Source organism: Podarcis bocagei (genome assembly GCF_964188305.1).
Source record: "Podarcis bocagei genome assembly, chromosome: 6".
NCBI classification, from domain to species: Eukaryota; Metazoa; Chordata; class Lepidosauria; order Squamata; family Lacertidae; genus Podarcis; species Podarcis bocagei.
Window position 1 is genome coordinate 45,820,902 of NC_138130.1, and position 19,968 is coordinate 45,840,869.

Sequence of the window (19,968 nt, forward strand, 5' to 3'; positions counted from 1 at the left end):
CATTCCCTGGGTGAGGGTAAGGTCTTCGCTAAGCTGGACCTTGCCCAAGCCTATCAACAACTGCCAGTCGATGATGCCACTGCTGAAGCCCAGACGATCGTCACCCACCGGGGGGCATTCCGTTGCCGCCGGTTGCAGTTCGGGGTGAGTGTGGCTCCTGGCATCTTCCAAAGCCTTATGGAGCGTCTCCTGCAAGGCCTTCCGGGCGTGGTACCATATTTTGATGACGTCTTGGTGTCTGCAGAATCACACCAGCAGCTGTTCGAGCGCCTCCGTGCCGTGCTGACCAGGTTCCAGGAGGCCGGGCTCAAGGTAAAGAGGGAGAAGTGCCTGATTGCCGTTCCACAGGTAGAGTTCCTGGGCTATCTTATCGATGCCTCCGGCCTTCATCCCACCACATCCAAGATCCGCGCTATCCAGCAGGCCCCCACCCCGAAGGACAAAACGGAGTTGCAGGCATTCCTGGGGCTGCTGAACTTTTATAACATGTTCCTGCCCCACAAAGCCACAGTGGCTGAGCCTCTTCACCGACTCCTTAGCACTAAGACGCCTTGGGCCTGGGGTCATCGAGAGACGGCGGCCTTCAACGCGGTCAAGGCTCTCCTTTCTTCAGTGTGCTGGTACAGTACAGTGAATCCAGACCGCTGGTCCTTGCCTGCGACGCCTCACCTTTTGGCATCGGTGCTGTCCTTAGTCACCGTTTTCCAGATGGAAGAGAAGCACCGCTCGCCTACTTTTCCAGGACACTATCTCCGGTGGAACGGAATTACAGCCAGCTCGACAAGGAGGCATTGGCACTTGTGGCTGGAGTGAAGAGGTTCCATGAATACCTCTATGGCAGGACTTTTGACCTCATCACTGACCACAAGCCACTCCTGGGCCTCCTCGCCGGTGATCGTCCAACTCCACCGGTCCTCTCACCACGCATGCTGCGATGGACTGTTTTCCTGGCTGCCTACCACTACCAGCTCATCCATCGCCCGGGGAAATCGATGGGCCATGCCGACGCCCTCAGCCGGTTCCAACGCCACCTAGGGTCGCACCACAGCCTCAGCGAGAACTGTGTGGCCCTCCGGACTTGGCTACCAGTCCCCGGCGGTCTGGCAGAGTTTCCAAGCGCCCAACTCATTTAAAGGACTACGTTGTTGGACAGGTATCACTGTTGGTCTAAGTATGGGAAATGTAACCGATATGCTTTTGTGCCTAATTGAACCATTACGCGTAGTGCTGTATATAAGGAAACCATTACGATTGTAACTAACGCCTTATCTCGGTGGGGTGGGGTGTTATGTAGTGTAGTTTCACCCTGGGCCAACAGGGGGATACTGTATATAGTTTTCACTCAGGTCTGTAGATAGTTTTCACTCAGGTCCGCGGCAGTTAGTTTAGGCGGGAACTCTGAGCTGTTGTGGTTACAATGTTGACAGCCGGCTGCCTATAAATACAGGCCGGCTGAGCTGTTCACAGTCAGTTCTATTCCAGCTTGTCTTAATAAAGAGCTACTTGAAGAAATCGCTGTGCCGGCTGCTATGTCAACCCACTACTTAATACTATGAATGATCTCAATTATCCAAGAGCTGGTCCCGGTGAAGAAAAAGTGGTACCGCCCACTCACAAAAGGAAGGTGTCAGCTGACTCAGTCAAATTCAAAGGTTTGTGGAAGTACAAAAATTCTCCAGACAAAAATATTGAGGAAAACATACACACCCCAAAAGGAGCCCAGTCATGGCTGAGCTTGAGCAGTGGGCATGAAATGCTGATTGACCATTGGGGAGAAATGAAACCGAGTAGATGGAGGAACAGAATGGAGTGTGCAGAATGCTGTAGAGTAGCTCTCCACATACTGCAACATTTTGCTGCGTTTTCCACGTGTGATTAATATACTGTACAAAACAGCATACTGGAAATGAGCTTAGACGGTTCTGTCTGTCACCCCACTGCAAATGCATTTACACAGCATATGGTCATCTGGAAGTGCAGCATTTTATCATGCCAGCCCTGAAGAACTTTTGAGGCCCAAATCTTATCCTCCTTGGCACAGTATGGCTGCTCACATTCTGTTTGCCAGTAACATTTGATGCAATCTGGTCACAGGATGAGAGGGGAGCAAAGTGATCACTTCCCACACTAGCACCACAAGGCACCCATGTGACACTTGCGTGATAAGGAACCACAAAGTATCAGCCTCTGCATGTGAATCTTGTCCTTCCAATGTGTCTAGCAAGGGAGCAGAAACAGTCACGTCACACAGTACAGTGTCTTCCTGTGAGGTAGGACTCAAAACAGTGAACAGCTAAGCAGCAACCAAGATGAAAGACAGGCTCATATCCTTATGGGCAGGTATGTGCCTGCACAGTATGTTCTGAACTGTGTCCTTGGCTGTTTCTAATAGCAGCTAAGAAGGTCAGACTCCGCTCCCTCTTGGTCGCTACTCAGAGACAGGGGCCACTTACTGCATTTTCTCTCCTCCCACAATAACACCCACTTTTTTGGATGAATGTGAAGGGGGAGGGGAGAGAGAGAGAGAGAGAGAGAGAGAGAGAGAGAGAGAGGCATCCACCAACAATTGGGGGAAATGCAGTTTTAGGCAGGGCCATCTTACCCATGGGCGCTAGGGGTGCAGGGCACCCGGGTACCAGGCTCTCAGGGGCGCCAGGCCTAGAGTCCAGGGAAGAGCCCACCCGTCGGTCGAAGCACCGCGGTGGGCTCTTCTGATGCAGGCGGCTCTGCGCCATGAGTTTGGGGGCGACTGAGTCAGCGAGACGCTGAGGCGGCCAGCCAGCTCTGCCTTCCTGTGTGCTTGGGACTGAGCAACCGGTGGGGGGGGGGGTGCGCCGAGTGGATCTTTGCACCCCAGCACCGCGTATGCTTAAGACAGCCCTGGTTTTAGGAAAGCAAGATTATGCACTCATACACGCAACCTTTTCCAAAAGGAATTGAAAAGATTGGTAGAGTTCTACAAAGTTATATTAGTCCACAGATTATGCCAATAAAGTCTGAATGAATGAATGAATGAATGAATGAATGAATGAATGATAGTCCCATAACTCAGTACAGTGATATGACTTTCAGGTTTCTTCTAGGCAAGGGGATTCATACTGTAAATGAGTCATTCAGATCTCACAAACAGGTCATTGCCAACAGGGGTTTGTTTGGTTTTTTAAAACTTGCAAGGTTTTCTCCAGAAAGGGTAAATCTGAATTAAATAGTAAGTGCTGTGGGGGAGGGGAAATACAGGCTGGCTTTGGGATCATCATGTGGACCCTCCTATATATAAAACTCTGCCTTCATGTGGAGCAAGAATCCTACAGTAGACACTCATCTCGGTAGCACCTTAAGATTCAGCTCTTACTTCAACAGCTTGAATTAGCTCAGTGTTTAAAATCCTATTTTATTTTATTTTTAGCTTTCTCGTCTGTGTGTGCATGACGAGCATACTGTGGCATCAAGAAAGTTAAATGATTTGACAAAAAATAATCACTTTCCTTCTGTGATCGTTCAGTTTGGAGTCTCACATGAGACTGAAATTTCAGTACTTTTCCATTCACTAGAATATTCATTGATCTGCTCATGCAACCAGCACAAATTTTATCTAACTCCTGAGACAGAGGAAACAATAGCTAAGGAAATGATTAACATCTAAAACAGCTGTTTTGTTTCTGTTAAACGTTCCAGTAGTTTCTGCCAAAATGAAAGTTTCATTCAGCGTGGTTTAATCTGAGAAGGTTCCCAGAGTGGTTTAATCTGCCTTCCGAGGGAACTCTGAGCTGTAATTCCAGACCCTCCAAGTGTCCCTATTTTCCAGGGACAGTCCCAGATTTACAGAAGCCGTTCCAGTTTCTAATTTGATCCCAGAATGTCTTGCTTTCCCTTAGGATGTCCCTATTTTCACTGGAGAAATGTTGCGAGGGTATAGAGTTATCCTACTCCCAAGCCATCTGAAGACAGCCCTGTATAGGGAAGTTTGTTTAACGTTTAATGTTTTATATATGTTGGAAGCTACCCAACTGGAGCAACTCTGACTGCACAGTGTAAATAGTAAAATTATTATTATGGAATAGGATGTCCCTATTTTTATCAGAGAAATGGGCCTGTAATTCTAGATCTGTAAAGGGAATAGGGGTCCTCTAACAACTCTCAGCACCCTTAGCAAACTCCAGTTCCCAGGATCCTTTGGTGGAAGCCTTGACTATTTAAAGTGGCATGATACTGCTTTAAATGAAAGGAAGTTCTGTAAAAAGATCTGTCCTTCTCCAGAAATGTACATTGTAAGCCATGCCTACTGGGGCTGTTGGGAGGTGGAGCAAAACAACATCTGGAGGGCATAAAATTCCACAGAGCCACAGCTCTCTGTAAATGCAGTCAAGTTGCTCTAACAGAAATACTCACTAGCTTGTCAGAAGCCTCTTCTATCTTCCTTTCTTCAAGTCTGTGGGCAGTGAGACAGAATAATCAAAGTAGCTGCACCTGTGCCTCATTCCAGGTGCAACTGCCATTAGTAAATAGATCCTAACAGTGACACTTAGAGAAATTTCAGATTGAGTGAGAATCATTTCTGTGCTAAAGCTCTACTTCCCTATCAGTCAAAATTATCACTTCCATTTCTGGTCACTTGAGGAAGTGCCTCCTCATCGTTTATGACAAAATACACAGGTGGCTGCTGGCACGTACCAAACCCACAGACTGGACCTTGTTGGTATTCCCCTCATCACTCCACATTTTATGTTAGAAGAAAACAGGCACTAACAAATTAAACTGCTGAACAGAAAATAATTTGAATAGATTAGAATTTCCCCTTTTAAAAGTATCATTTATCCACCCTCAGAGTAAACAACAGGTTAATTATTTACCACAGGAATTCTATTAGCCCAGGATTGTTCCTGTTCTTATGCTAAATTACTCTTTAAAAGTGACACTTTCTCACTCTCACTGGCTATCCTATCCATAGAAGCAAACAAGCTAGGAATAATTATCTCCTAAGTACCTTTTAGGGTATTTGCAGAGCCAGAGAATGGAGATACATAAATGTAATGTTACAACCAGATATAACATGCAGAGTAAAGCACTACTTAACACGAGCAAGGGATGTGCTGGGATAACAGAACTGGGACCTATATAAATGAAAGATTTATTTTTAGGCTGAAATACTATGTACACTAAGGGCACAATCAAAATCTCCTTTTTCCCTTGTCAGCAGGGTTTTACAGAGCAGCAGGACCATGGCTGTATCTGTTGCCCAGCTGCACATAGCGGTCGGGGCGAAACAAGAGCGGGGGGGAAGGGGGTATCAGATCCAGAGCAAGAATTCAGCCCAGATTGGGCCCGATGCTGTTGCACAATGGCAGTGAAACCAGTCTAGGACCCAATGGATCCTGGGTGCAACTCATCCTCTCCCCACCTTGCATTGCCCGGTTTTGGGACTTTTCACTGGCTACCATGGATGCTGATCTCATCAGTGACCTACCCACATTCAGCAGCCAGCAGAAGCCTTGTATAGCTGGCAAAGCTGGAGAAAGGGATGCCTCCACTCAATGCAAAAAAAAGACCTGGTTTGGATTGTTCTGTCCCTTGCAAAAAAATCACCACTGAATTCAGTGGGACTGAGCATGCATAGAACTGCAAATGTGTGTTTCTTAACAGGCTCAGCCTCTGGCACCTGTGAGAAGCTGCTTTGGCTCCTGCACTCAGGCAGGACCCATTGGTGCTGATGCCTGCCCTGGGTCGGACCGCCTCAACAGGATATGGCCATGCCATTTTAAATTTTACATAATGCTTCAGGGCACTTGACATAGCACTGTTCTATTGTGGAAGATTTTAAATAGGAACAGGTAGCTTCCACTACAGCCAGGTAAGTCCTTGGCCAGGTGGGTCCACTGGTGTAGGAAAGAGCACTTAGGACACTTTACTGAGGGTTTCTTCAATCTTGGAGCCAACTCTGTTTTTTAAAACCCGAAATTGGCAGGACTGCTTTGCAGTAGTCCCTGATCTTAAAGACAGCTAGAAAGCAAGGATCAGAGGTTATCTGAATACATCGAAATGGAACAAAGATCAGTGACTTTTCTTGTATGCAGTTGATCTTTATGATTTGAATGCAGCCACGTGGTCAATGAAAAAACCCCACAGCTCATGCCAATTGAAATGTAAATGGAACAGAAGCTAAAACTGTCTTATCTTCTAACAATTTCTGTTAGTCTTTAAACACTTGTAGGTTCCTTTACATGCATCAGTGGTGTAATGAGTCTTGTAATGTATTTAATAAAGGCTGTCATCACATTCATTGCCTGTTAGACAAACACTTGAGACAAGAGATAAAAGCATTAGGAAATAATTTGGCCCTGCCTTAAAAATAATGTACTGAAAAAGAGAGGCATGCAAAACATTCATGGTTTCAACTTGTTTTCATGAATATGATTATATCACTTCACATTTTTATCTCACCATGTTTTCTAGAATATATATTGATTATCAAAGATTCAGTAACACTTCATAAGTAATCTGTGTGTTCCGGGTTCCATCTGGAATTTCCTTGAATTAAGACCACTGAACATCTGTAATGTAGAAATATTTTTTTGCCCTGGTAGCTGTGTGCACTTCAGAATAGGGGCCATATAGCATTATTTGCTATTTCAAAAGTGTGTGCATGAAGCTATTTCTATGAGCTACACACCATCTGCTCTTCACATACCTAAGCCAAGAATGTAGATACTTGGAAAACTGAAGTGTTTGACAAGTTTCAATTTCTGTGAGATGAAACCACACTTAACTTCCCAGATTCCTGCGCTCAGAATTCTTTTTTTTAAGCTTTAAAGTATACCACACCCGACAACAAGCTTTGAAGTACACCACTTACAAATATTTGAAATACGACTCCCCACATATTAAAAACACTAAGGGTGCAAATTTTTGCTACATATTTGTGCAAAAGATGCACACATGGCCTGCCACTTAAATTTCTACAACCTCAGTAGTCAACTAATTTTTACTCAGAGTAGACCCATAGAAATAAAAGAACATGACTAACTTAGGATCATTGATTTCAGTGGGTCTGCTCTTAGAAAATTGTTGCCTACAACCCAGAGTAACACAGAGCAACATTAGCTATTGCACATGGTGATTGCTATGGGGAACAGGTGTTACCTGCCAGTGTTTTCCACAGCAAATGTACAAAATAGTGAAGTAATTAATGCATGTGCACTCACCTTTAAACATTTGTGTCTCCACATCTGTAAATCCTGGTTCTCATCTGGGAACCCAAACGGAGAGGGGAAAGTTCCACTGCGCAAGTGTAAATCCTTGCATAAATGGAAAAAGAGCATTGCCACCTATTGTTTTTGTCTTACAGAAGAGCAGTATCCGATAAAGGAACCATGACATGAGCTGCTTCATTTGCTTTAATCCACCTTCACAAAGGGGTGCACACATAGATCAACTTTCTTCACTTAAATGGGGACTATCCTTGCATATGAGAGATCTATGCAAGGATATATGAATGCAAACATTATTCATCTGCATTGCTTCCAAAGGGTGTCATATCTATAGAGGGGAACAACTGCACAGTTGCTTTCAACAGCAAAGAGTTTTCTCTTCCCACTCCCATTGACAGATAAGGAAACAACAGCTGCAAAACAGGCACATGCAGAAAGTCCACAAAAAGTGGGGGACTTCCGGGTTAGCACGAAAGGTTAATGGCGGATTCCCTCCGAGCTCCGGAGGGAATCGGCTCTGTGGAAGACGGGTCTTGCCGCGGCGGCGACGCGGGGACCCTCAGAAACCACAGGCGCTGAAGCCTGTGGACTTGGTGACTCGGCGGGCACCATTTGCGCCCTCCCCGACCCGCGAAGAAGCCTTTTTAAAGGCTTCGGAGCGGGGGACGGAGAGTGGCGTGGTGCTGAGAGTAGACCGCTTCTTCTACGGAGCGAAGCCGCAAACCATGGCCGGAGAGCGCTGACTTCTTTCTTTGAACATTTGGACTTTAAAAGTAACAACCCGTGAGTAGTACGGAAATTGGAACTAAAAATCTTTTTCTTTGAATTTGGCACGATCGGGGGAGGTGCAAAAAGGAAGTCCGTCTCCCCCTCCTGTAGATAAATTAAAGCAAGAATTGACAACTAAGGTTGAGAGAACCTTACGGGATAAAAGCTACTAATTCCACGATTTTGCAATATAAGTAACTTTGCTGGAGGATAAGAACTGATTTTAAGAGCTGAAGTGCAACCCCCCGGGACCCGGGAGTGATCCGCAAGAGAGCCTGCTGAGGAGATATAAAGAGTTTGGCAGCTGTCAAATTAGCTGTCAAAGTTGGAAAGGGAAAATTTTTGGTTTTTGTTATCTTTGCTGGTTATTTTTGTTATAATTTGACTTTAAACTGTGGAAAGTAAAGAAGAATAGAAACAAATTAACTTGAACGTTGGATTGGAGTTGGAAGGAATATTAAGTAACTAGAATCCCTCTAGAGGGGGTTCTGAGACATTACAATGGCTGCAGGTGGAAAAATACAAGCTGAGCTGGATAGAATGTTTTTTCTCTTGGGAAAGTTACAAGGTCAGAGTGAAGTCCTGGCTACAAATGCTACAACTTTGAATTTAAAAGTAAACAAACTTGCTGAATGTGTCAAGGACGTGACTCAAGAAACCTATGCAGCTGAACAAGAAGAGATATGTGCTGTTTCAGAGGAGTGGGAAGGAGGAGCTGAAATGCCGCAGACGACAAAGGAGAGCCAGAGGCCTGTTAAGATAGATGCCAAGAAAAACAAGATCTGGATGATGAGAGCTTGGTTTGAATTAGAGAATGAAGAATGGAGGGATCTCCCTATGGGGAGATCTGAAGACCTGTGGATTACAAATCTGATCAAGGTGAAAGTTGGAGCTTTTGGGACATTTGAGATATCTGGACTTAAAAGCAACAAGAAACAAGATTTGGGCTCCACTTTTGAACATGGAGGTCTGGTTGGAAGAAACATAGACCCTATCGGGACAGAGCTTCTCCGAGACCTGATATAAAGGACTACCAAAAAAACCGGCAGAGAGGGACTGAGAGAGATTTGAGGGCCTCGGACGTGAGATCTCCAGGCTGAGAGTTGATGGACTGATGGACATTTTTTGGGGATCGAAACCGGGAAAGGGGGGGGTGAGAGTTTTGGAATACAAAGGGTGTATAATTATATGTTGTTGTGTTGTTGTTTTTTTGTTATTTTGTTTTGCAATTAATATAAAAATTGGGAAATTCGTGGAAGGGAACTTGGGTCGACCTTAGAAAAGGGTGTAAAGAATGAGTATTGTTGTTTAAACTGAGGCCTATAAGTTAAAATTGGTTAATTAAGATGAATTAAGTATAATAATAATAAGGTAATAGCTGGGGACAAGAACTTGCTGAGCTAACTATTGGAATTGGAATACAAGAAGGGGAGGTGTGGGGAAGTCAGGGAAAGATGTTAAGAAAATAAGGATTTGAAACTATACCTGTTATTTGTGTTGTGTTTGTTTGTGTTTTTGTGTCTGTTTAAAATTTGTGAAACTTTAATAAAAATGTTTTTTTAAAAAAAGAAAGTCCACAAAAAGTGGAGCGAATGGGTATATTAGAGCTTCTCTACCCACAGGAACCTGCCAGCTCAGTCTAAGTAACAAGTTAAAAAGAAAATGTTCTATTACCCAGTAAATACGAATTTTAAAATATATATCACAGGGATAACTCAGTCCTTCCCCTATACAAGGCAATGAAGCTCTTCACACATTTGTATACTTCTAGTGCAGCTTTGCAAAGAGAGTGAAATAAGGTAATTCTGAAGTTGTGAAAGTGAAACAGAGAGCAAGCTGTGATCTTTGTAACCCTGACTAGTAACTGCTGCAAATCGTTTATAAAGCAGAGGTGCTGGGTTTTCCCCAGCTTTGAAGTGCTGTCTTTGGAATTCACATTCTGTTACGTTTCAGTTATTTGTTCAATTCAATGAAAACAACAAAAACTGGTTAAGGACAAAATTAATTGCCACCAAATATGTTCATATGCTTAGGAGGCAATCCTAACCCTGGCTCCTGCTGCTCCATGGTGCTGAATGGCTACAACGGCATCCTCAGCCCTGCCATAAATGGGACAGAAACTGTGGGGTGTGCAGGTGTTCATTTTTATGTTATAAATGCAAAGTACAAAACAGAGGATACAGTGCCAAGTTAGGGTATACATACATATGACAGTTCTATTTGCCAGACCTTCAGAATAGAGCCTTGGTCCCTTTCTGAATTATGGCTGGATCCATAGCAACCCTTTAGAAAGAATCTGCAATTGCACATTAGATCTGTAAGAGTAGGAATAAGTGTGGGTTGAGTGTTATGGCACAGACTTCTAACTGTAGGGAAGAAAAAAGTAAATTACAGGAAATGGAAAGTATCACTGCAAAATTGGGGGGGGGGGGAGGTCTGCTTTTAACATACTTGGCCATAGTATCGTTTCCTTGTCGTATGGCTTTCCATTGTTGCAGGGCTGCCCAATAACTGTCTGAACTCACTGAGAAAAATATTGAAATGAAACATCTTTATTTTTATTGGTCATGACTAACTGATCTTCACCGCAATCACATTTTCATTCCATTCACTGGACCACTAGTAATAAGAGTTTATTTGTTGATGACATAATAAAAAATGAAAACCAATCAAGTTTCTCTTTTTGTTCAATTGGCAAAGACCTATGACAATTGATACCCAGCGCAATGCAAAGTTTCAAGTCAAGTCAAACCAGTTACCACCAGTCCTCATCATCAGATATGACACAGTGGGGTGGGAACAGCTTATGGTCTAAAATGGAAGAGAAAAGGAGGTAGAGGTAGGGAGGCAAGGGGACAATATGTGGTCATTTCAATTAGACATGTGTTGGCTTTAGTTGCAATAAGGAAGAGTGGCTAAGGAACATGAGGGACCAGGAATTCCACAGGGAAACAGGGGGAGAGAATACAAGTAACAGGAATGTAAACAAGAGAGTGGGCAAGTGAATGCCATCATTTTTGGAAAAGCTGTCTCAGGCAGAATCAGGAGTTCAAGTAATCAGGATCCACAGATGCTCTATAGGATCCTCTGGCAATTTCTGGAGTTCTCAAGGTGTGATGGGAGAAGCAAGGACAGAGTAGGCACTGGGATAAAGGTGTCATGCAGTCTATACCACCTGGGCAGACACACAGTCATCTACACAATGGTTTCTTTATTTGTTTGTTGGTTGGTTTATTAAATTTGTTAGTCATTTTATATTGCCCGGGGCAAACCAAAGTGACTTAAAGCTACCCAAGCAGACAGACAAAAACACCACATAGATACATTAAAACCAAGAAGGGGGTAGAAATGCACTTGGAGGCTCAAGGTATTGGGAAGGGAGGAAAATAATTACACACTGAAAGGGATATTTAGAATTAGTACTGTGCTGAATTCCCATGAGTTTTAATTGCAAAATCTTCCAATGGGGAAACAACTCCCTTCTTCATGCCTGTTTGAAGCCACCATTCCTCCAACCTGCTGCTGCTTGGTGAAGGGAGGTGGACACAAAATGGTCCCCATTGCCAAGGCAACAGGGCCAATGTTCCTTCTCATTAGGATACAAAACAGTGTGATGCAATGGGACAACAACCACATTTGGGTTAATAAAATGTGGAAGTAGGATTATTGGAAGGAAGCATGAAGCATTTACATTTGAAAAAAAGGCATCTAAGGTTTCTGTATGGTTTACTAACCAATCCTTCTTTCAGGAGTTCGCCTGTATAATAGTTAGTATTTCGTGCTCTGACCATATCCCAGGAACTTCACCTTACCGAAACGAAACTGACTTTTAACAAAGGTGACTCAGAAATGTCTAGGTGCAGGCTTTATTTATTTAGTCACAGTGCTAAACTGGGAAATGTGAAGACTAGGAGTGCTCATTTCAGTGGAGATTTTCCCACTGGCTAGTCGCAATAGGCAGTTAATGACCATATCCTTGGCTTGGGTGGTCTTCATGTTCCTTTCTTGTGATAGCTTCATGCTGATTTGATCTACATTGGTCATTATGAATTCTGATGCCAAGATCTGAGTAGGGGATGCACTGCTACCCATGCCATCCATGATATACTGCTTGTACAGCTCCATCACCTTCTCCTCCAAGTAGTTATTCAGTAGTGAATTTGAGAGGGGTTGCTGGTGTTGCATGATGCTGGCCACTCTCCAGCATGAAGAATACCTATTGGTTGGCTTGCGAGGGACCTCAGCAGGTGGCATTGAGATGGATTCCATTGGTGGTGGGATCTCTGATGACTCCAGGAATGGACCTATCCCACTGTCATAGGTAAAATCTGTTTTAACTGAACTCATAGGCAGTACCTGGTCACCAGCAATATGCAGGTCATTGTAATTCTTGCAAATGCTTTTACAAGAAGGTGGAACTAGGTAAGTGTCTCTGTTGATAGCAGGTCCTGTACAGATTTCCACAGCTGGGGATATTTGCCTTTCCAATACTGGATTTGGCGTCTGTGTATCCATCTGCCTTCTACTGTTTCTGTTTTCATTGGAACAAACAGAGAAGATGAACTTGCCAACAGACTTACATCTCCAAAAGAGATTTCTGTCCTGTGTTTCCTCTGTTGATTCATAGGTGATGCCATTCAAAGGCCTCATCTCGTGTACTGTCTCTTCTCCTTGGTTGCAAGCGAGCTTGTAATTCATGAGATCATTATAAGGAATTATACAGAGGTACCCTTCTGACAACATCCTCTAGAACTGGAAAAGAGAAAGAGCTAGCATGAAGCACAATGTAGCAAGTAAGGGAATGGTATAACAGGAGCAAACAGCAAGTGACATAAGTGTGTAAAGTACAACTGAAACCATCACCAGCTACTAGGGAGATAAGAAACATCTGCCAGATTGCGATAAATTCTAGGTCATTAAATGCACGCTAATTCAATAGTGGGATGGGGTTTGTGAAGCTTTGCCTGCATTCACACTGCAGCTGATTCTGATTTCCTGACATTTCCTTGTTATTTTACACATTAAATTTGAGCTTTCACAATATATAAAAGCCACTTTTTGAAAACTAATGGAATGTAATGGAGCACAAGTTTAGTGCTCATTTGATTCGGGGAGGGGGGAAGCATTTGCAGCCCCCTTAAAAAGGAAAATCATGGAAGTTTAGCATGACAAAGCATGTGCTCTATCACTGAACTACAGCCCTTGCCCTGAAAGGTTCTATGGATCTAGAAAAAAGGAAAGTAGAAAAAGCCGAGGAAAGTAATGTCAGAGGCAAGTAGGCTGTATATTATCTTAGATGATCTAGCCACAAACTTACTTTTCTTTCACATTCTAATCACAGCTTATGTTAACATACAAATGGCAAGAAACAAGAAGTGCCACAAAGTTTGACATCAGAGAATACATAATGGATTGTTTGTTCTCTTTCATCCTACAGATGTTTACAGGGCTTAGGAAACAGTTGAACATTATGCTTCAAGTATAAACTGGAAGGCTGTTAGTTAAGAGAGAAAATGGCAGTGATTTCAGGGAAACAGAACAGAGGTTATTTATTCTATTTAAGAAAGGCACAGAACCAAACAGCAATGGGGTTTTTTTGGTGGCGGGGGCGAGGTAGAGGAGAATTACGAAATGTTCCTGGCAACTTTCTGAATAACAGCAGAGAAGTTCTGTTCTTTTTATTCTGGGGTTTCAGGTTCTTAAACTATTTCTTTATAACATCCCCCCTTTTTTACAGTTAGAGGGATGTTGCCCAACTATTCACACCCATTGCCTACAGCTACACTTCCTAGAGATAATGGATCTCTGCATAGGAAGAGTGCGCAGAGGAAAGGACATTCAAAAACATCGTCTGCACAGCTTGTGTGGAGCTGACAAGAAATGCAATAGTATTGTCCACCTACTATTACTCTGCTTTTAGGCACTATAGGAAAATCTTGGAGAACATAAATCTTGGTGCATGTCTTACTGCACAGTCAGAGTTAGTCAGCTATTGCTGTGTATGTGACCTATTACCTCTATATGAAATTAAGGGTGGATTTGGTCAATTACAATATCTATGAAGGCAGCGTATTATAGTTCCTTGATCTTTCCTTCTCTTAGTATATGGTTTAAGTTCAAATTCAGTTATATTTTTGACACAAAAATATCTGTCGTTTTTGTAAATGCACGCTACAAAATTAAACCCATTCAACAATAACAAATTACCCCCTCCCCGTTCAATTAGGACAAGACGGCTTCAACCATGAAGCGCATTGCTCCATAACCAACCAAGTGTATGCAGTGGGTCCAAGATGACATTGTTTTCATTTGAGGAGGTTATAAATAGATGCCATACTTCAGTAAAGTAATCAGCATTCTGAGAACCATTGAAGGCCTTAACCCATTGAGTAAGTTTCACGCAATAAGATAAGACGCATTTAATTTCCACCCAAGTTCTTCAGTTAAACTGGTTTCATTTGCAGTTTAGACTGTAGGTCTAAATCCTTACAATTCTAGATTGCACCTCATTGAAATGATACAGGCAGCATCATAAAGCGTGTACATTGGAGACACACAGCAGATAACCCAATGCACACACAAGAAAAAACAATCTGTATATGGTATAGTCTAGTTCTCACTTACCTTGAAGAACTAAGCTTCTCCTTAAGACAAGGACTGTGCAGCAGCTTGCAATGTTGTGCAGAAATGTTGCACAGGCATTTGGTTGCCTTAAAAGCTTCTTATGTAACACTTATTTTCCGTTACTGTAGCTCATGGGTAAGAGTTTCATTTACAGCCTTGTAGGTGGCAAGTGGTTTCCACACATACCGCCCCCCGGGTCTCAAGTCACAATAGGTTCTTAAACGGAAGTCTCTGTGCAGGGCATAGGAAGAGCTTTATAAATAACCATCTGCTGTCAAACAACTTTTAATTCTTTCTTCCTCTTTTTGTTCCCACACAAAGCCTTTTTGTGAAACTGTCTGTTGTTAAAATAGTTTGTTGCTGCCTAATCTGTGTTCACCTATCAGCCAATATTTCCAGACTCCTGTCACTGAGAACTAGAAACATTTTTATTTACAGGCTGTTCATCATAAAGTAAAGCCTGTTGGGTAGCATTGCATGCAGACATAAAGAAATATTTTAATATATAATTTATATTCATTTCATAAAATGTATGCACCACTTGAGTATACATTTAAGAACCCTCAAAGTGGTTTACATATATATATATATATGTATATATATATATATATATATATATATATATATATATATATATGTATGTATATATATATATTATCAATAAGAACCATAATTTCAGACTTTTGAAATAGCAAACAGAAATCTGCCATCTTTGGCTGATGGTCATTTTTACGTACAACTGATGTCTTCTATCTGTAAGTAGGAACTTTCCTTGTCTTGGGGAAACACCATCACTCAGTGGTGAAGCACATGCAAAAGGTACTGGGTTCAACCCCCTGTATCTCCAGGTTAGGGCTGGGAAAGACTCTGTCTGAGATCCTGGAGAGGCACAGCCAGTCAGTGTAGACAATACACAGCTGGATAGGCCATTGGTCTTATTTGGTATAAAATGGCTTCCTACCTTTTTCTCAGACATGTGTCCAAGATCTGTGATTTTTACTGTGCAGTCTGCCACTGAAAGCTTTAATCTGATGGTGGTTTGAGTGAGGACTCCTTGCAACACAATGTGAATTCAATATAAGCTGTTCTAATTATTCTGTATCCAACTTTTACTCAGATTCTTTGGGGAAATGAAGTGTGCATGTGTGTGTTTTCTTATTCTGCCTAGTGGTGATGGGGGAGACAGCTCTGGGGGAGGGGCAAGAAGCAGCATGACATTCTAGAATTGCAAAGTTGGCTCACAGGCCCTCAAAGGTTGGCAACCCCAATTTCTAAACGGGCTTAAGAAAGAGGGTTACTTTCCCTCCTCAGATTTGAAAATGCAAAGTGCATTTCCTCCAGGATATCTTCTAAGCATAATGATGCACATACCAGTGCCTTCAGAGTTAGTTTAAAAATGGCATACAGTGAGTGATTAAATAAGATTTAAAACAGTGTAGAAGCAACCTTGGTCTAGCCTCTAACTACAGCAATGTGATCTGATCTTCTAAAACGTTGTGGTTGGTATGTTTGGAGCTATGTTGTTTTATATGTGATAAAAAATTCTTTTCAAAAAAATAATAAGAATACTCTTTATAAAAGAAGATGTTGTAAGAAGTAAGCAGCTGGAGCCCCCTAGTGATAGATAAAATGTGTGAAACTACTTTTTAAGCGTAGCTGTGTTTTGCTTGGTTTTGCTAGCATCCCTTCCCTGCCCCTTCTTAGCTGATACAATCCTGGAAAATAGATACTGTATCAGCTTTAAAAGAATAGCGTAGTGGGTCTTTTACACAATATATGGGAGTTGGCTTAATGTAGCAACAGCAAATGTGGTAAAGCAGAGAAATAATTAAAACAAGAAATTAATAACAGTGCTGTCCACTGCAGATTACATTTGCATAAGAGTATTAATATGGATTTATATGATTTAAAGTTGCTTGTCCCTTAGCATTTAAGCAACACATTTCTTTTCATCTTCTAAACAAACTTTTAACACTTGACCCATTTCTGAACAGCCTAAAACAGACACACACCAGCAAGCAGCCCTTGGCATAGGGCCAGCTCCAGGATCGAGAGATTGGGGAACCTCAGGAAAGTATTCCCTGGAAAGGCCCCTGTGGGAGTGATCTCCATCAGCAGGGTCAGACTACAACATTTCACTACTTGAGGTGCAACAGGAAATAGCTTCCCCAGCAACAGTAGTCATGGCAAGGCTCTTCTACCCCCCCCCACCCACCCCCCGGCATCAATATGGCAATGGTAATAAGCTAAATAGCCAACAGTTTGCTTCCCTTTCATGGCACCCCAGTCAGTTGCCCCTCACCTTATACCCTCCAATGTTTATCTGGTGGAAATAGGGACATCCTATTCAACAGCGACAACATTTAGCGACAACTGGCTTGCCCTAGTCACTCTGGGTGGTTTCCAATGTATATAAAAACACAGTAGTAGATAGGTAGCCGTGTTGGTCTGCCATAGTCAAAAAAAAAAAAATTCCTTCCAGTAGCACCTTAAAGACCAACTAAGTTAGTTCTTGGTATGAGCTTTCGTGTGCATGCACACTTCTTCAGATACACACTGAAGAAGTATCTGAAGAAGTGTGCATGCACACGAAAGCTCATACCAAGAACTAACTTAGTTGGTCTTTAAGGTGCTACTGGAAGGATTTTTTTTATTTATAAAAACACAGTAAAACTTTAAAACATTTAAAAACTTCTCTATACAGAGCTACCTTTAGATGTCTTCTAAAGGTCGTATAGTTACTTATCTCCTTGGCTCAGGGGTCACATAGCTTCAGTTCTCCAATGAAAATTGGGACATCCTAAGGGGAAGCGAGACATTCTGGGATCACACTGGAAACTGGGATGGCTTCTGTAAATCTGGGACTGTCTCTGGAAAACATGGACACTTGGAGCGTCTGTCATCTTGGAGTCCACAATGTCTTGGTCTGGCCCTGAAGCAATTAGAATTGAACCAACAGAAACCACAAGTAGGAAGGTCACATTTCTGCCATATCTATCCATGGACACTTTCACCTCACTGACCAAAGGTGAATGTGACTGTATCACAACTATCCATAAACTTTCCAGCTACTAGCAATGGAAACAGACCATCCCACAAACAGGTGGAATAAACACACCCCATATTCTAGCATCTTTCTTTAATGTATTCATACATTGCTGGCTGATTTTTTTATATACTAGCTGATTCATGTTTACGTAATATGAAGAGAGGCTTCCTCACCTTGTGCAGAACTGAATTTCATTAAACCTTAGATAGAAGATTAATGTGCAACAATGCAAGGAATTTTGTAATTCTAAAGCATTACTCCTCCTGCCCCTGAGTATAATATGCTACTTTAGCTGATTGCTCCAGTGACTGCCTTAGGCTGCAATCCTGTATGTATTTACCTAGACCACCTAGTAATCCATTGAAGGGTGGAGCCTAAATCTTCCTTTCTTTTTCAAAGCCCCTCTGTAGTCAACACGATTCAAGTTTGAGTAGACATGTACAGGATTAAACTGCTAGTCATCAAATTTATTGCCACCAAAGTAATTCATCATCAAATACAGTGTGTGAAAACTAAATTGCAGCAGTTAAACTGCTAATTCAGGAATCTTGTTCAACCAGTCTAAAATGTGAAGAGGTCCGACAAATTGAATGCAGAGAAAGTGTCACTTGAATTAATATAGAAAAGGGAATTTTAGTACAAGTGTTTTACTTCTTGCCCATGATCAGAGCAGCCTAATATTTCAGAAGAGTGAAGAGATTTGTGCATGGGAGCAGGGGAGGGGGTGGCATTGGCAAGGGAGGAGGGCAATTCTCTCAAGTCTCATCTGGTGAGGGTTCCAGTTGCCACCAAGTCAGCTGTCTGGCAAAAGAACTTTGTGACAGGGGAAGCCCTGGCTGCCTGTCCGGGGCATTATCTAATCTACTCCTTAATTTGGCCTTTGGGGGAGCAGGGACAGGTGCTCTGCAAGTCAGTCAGAACCTCTGCACACAATTAGGTGGAAGGTGAAGGAGTCGGTTCCTTTGCTTGAGGGTGGAAGAACAACATGTGAAAGCTTGCCTTTGTCGATACTGTAACACACTTTATTGAAGCTTGTTTGTGAGCCATCTTGTAGTGTGTGAACCACACAGAAAACTTTTTGCTGAAACTCAGTATATAAATATTCTGAAGAAAGAAAGAATAAACTTTTTAATGCTATCACTGGAGTTTGGGTGGCCATCTGTCATGGATGCTTTAGTTGAGATGCCTGCTTCGCTTGGTAGAATACAGGCACAGGCTATCCTCTTGCTGTTTCTTGCATTTCAAGATATAATTCCAGGCAACATTTTTTTAAAAGGTGCAGGAAGAGGGAATCTCTGGTCCTCCAGTTGTTGTTGGGCTCCAACTCCCACCAGTCCCTGCCAGCATGGCCATGCTCAGGAATGATAAGGGTTGCAGGGTCCAGCAATGTATGGAGGGCCACAACTTCCCTCTACACTCTTAAAAAAATCAGGTTCAAACAGCCTGGTGAGAGTGCATATAGATGGGCTTGCTGCACTGAAGTTCTGAACTGCATTCATTGACTTACCACAAGATGATTTTGATTTATATCTTGCATTTTTTCTGTTGCAATTTTAATAGCATTCAAAAGCAAATGTAGCTTCTCCTGCTTATTTCACCAATTCCAGTCAATCTTCCCAGTACTATCCTCATAACTCCACACCCTCTTGCCCACCCTACCCCAAAAGTCAGAATTTATTTTCAAAATGGCATTTCTGTTCCATCCATCCCTTCACATGGGTATTCTACATAATTCTTTTCAAAATGTAACCAACTTGTTATAAAGCATGTATATGCAGTAATTCTAGTGTTGTCCCCAGCATGCAAAGAAAGAGAACGGAAGTAGCAAAAGTGTGGGTGCATGGATGCTAAGTTATAAGTGAGCAGAACATATAAGACAAAATAACATTATTGCCATTTTCAGGGAATGCAAGTTAAGACATGGACCTTAACTTAATGCTTATTGCAGCAGAAGTGAATTAGTAAGACCTCTTTTAAAAATGACATTTTCAAATCGTAGAATTTTTACAACAGGCATGGGAATGGAGTTGATTTCCAGAAATTCTGTATCAATAAAATTGAGAAATTGTGCTTAATAATAACATAAAAATGAGAATGGAGCTCAAGCTGCCATCCACTTTATATGCAAATGCTGGTTTATGATACTGGAAAAAGCTTCTAGTAATTAGCATTCTGGAATATAGTTGGTTAGTGAGTAGGTTAGATTTAAAAAATACCTCTAAAAGAAAAGGACTTAAGATCAAGAATTCATATTTATGAGCTGATATTTGGGGAACCTCTGGCTAGGGGGGTTACTTGTTTGAAATGTCCAATATGGAGTAC

The 19,968-nt window shown here is 42.3% G+C and overlaps 1 protein-coding gene and 1 long non-coding RNA gene across 2 annotated transcripts in view; both read right to left on the reverse strand.

The window, feature by feature from the left end:
- The window catches only part of LOC308589051, a 30,056-nt gene extending 25,402 nt beyond the window's left edge, over positions 1–4,654 (reverse strand). Inside the window, exon 1 of the long non-coding RNA XR_014009066.1 lies at positions 4,390–4,654. This is a non-coding gene — a long non-coding RNA (uncharacterized lncRNA). The remainder of the gene's footprint in view (positions 1–4,389) is intronic.
- Positions 4,655–11,825: 7,171 nt separating this feature from the next.
- Positions 11,826–14,780, reverse strand: TASL (TLR adaptor interacting with endolysosomal SLC15A4). The gene is made up of 2 exons (XM_081197821.1): positions 14,598–14,780; positions 11,826–12,725 (listed from the first exon to the last, which is right to left on the reverse strand). Exon 2 carries the CDS (start codon positions 12,714–12,716, stop codon positions 11,844–11,846), a length of 873 nt encoding a protein of 290 aa, XP_081053947.1. The 5' UTR covers positions 12,717–12,725; positions 14,598–14,780; the 3' UTR covers positions 11,826–11,843.
- Positions 14,781–19,968: the final 5,188 nt, after the last annotated feature.

Excerpts from the sequence above, each read along its gene's own strand:
- TASL (XM_081197821.1), bottom strand. The coding sequence starts at position 12,716 with ATGTTGTCAGAAGGGTACCTCTGTATAATTCCTTATAATGATCTCATG.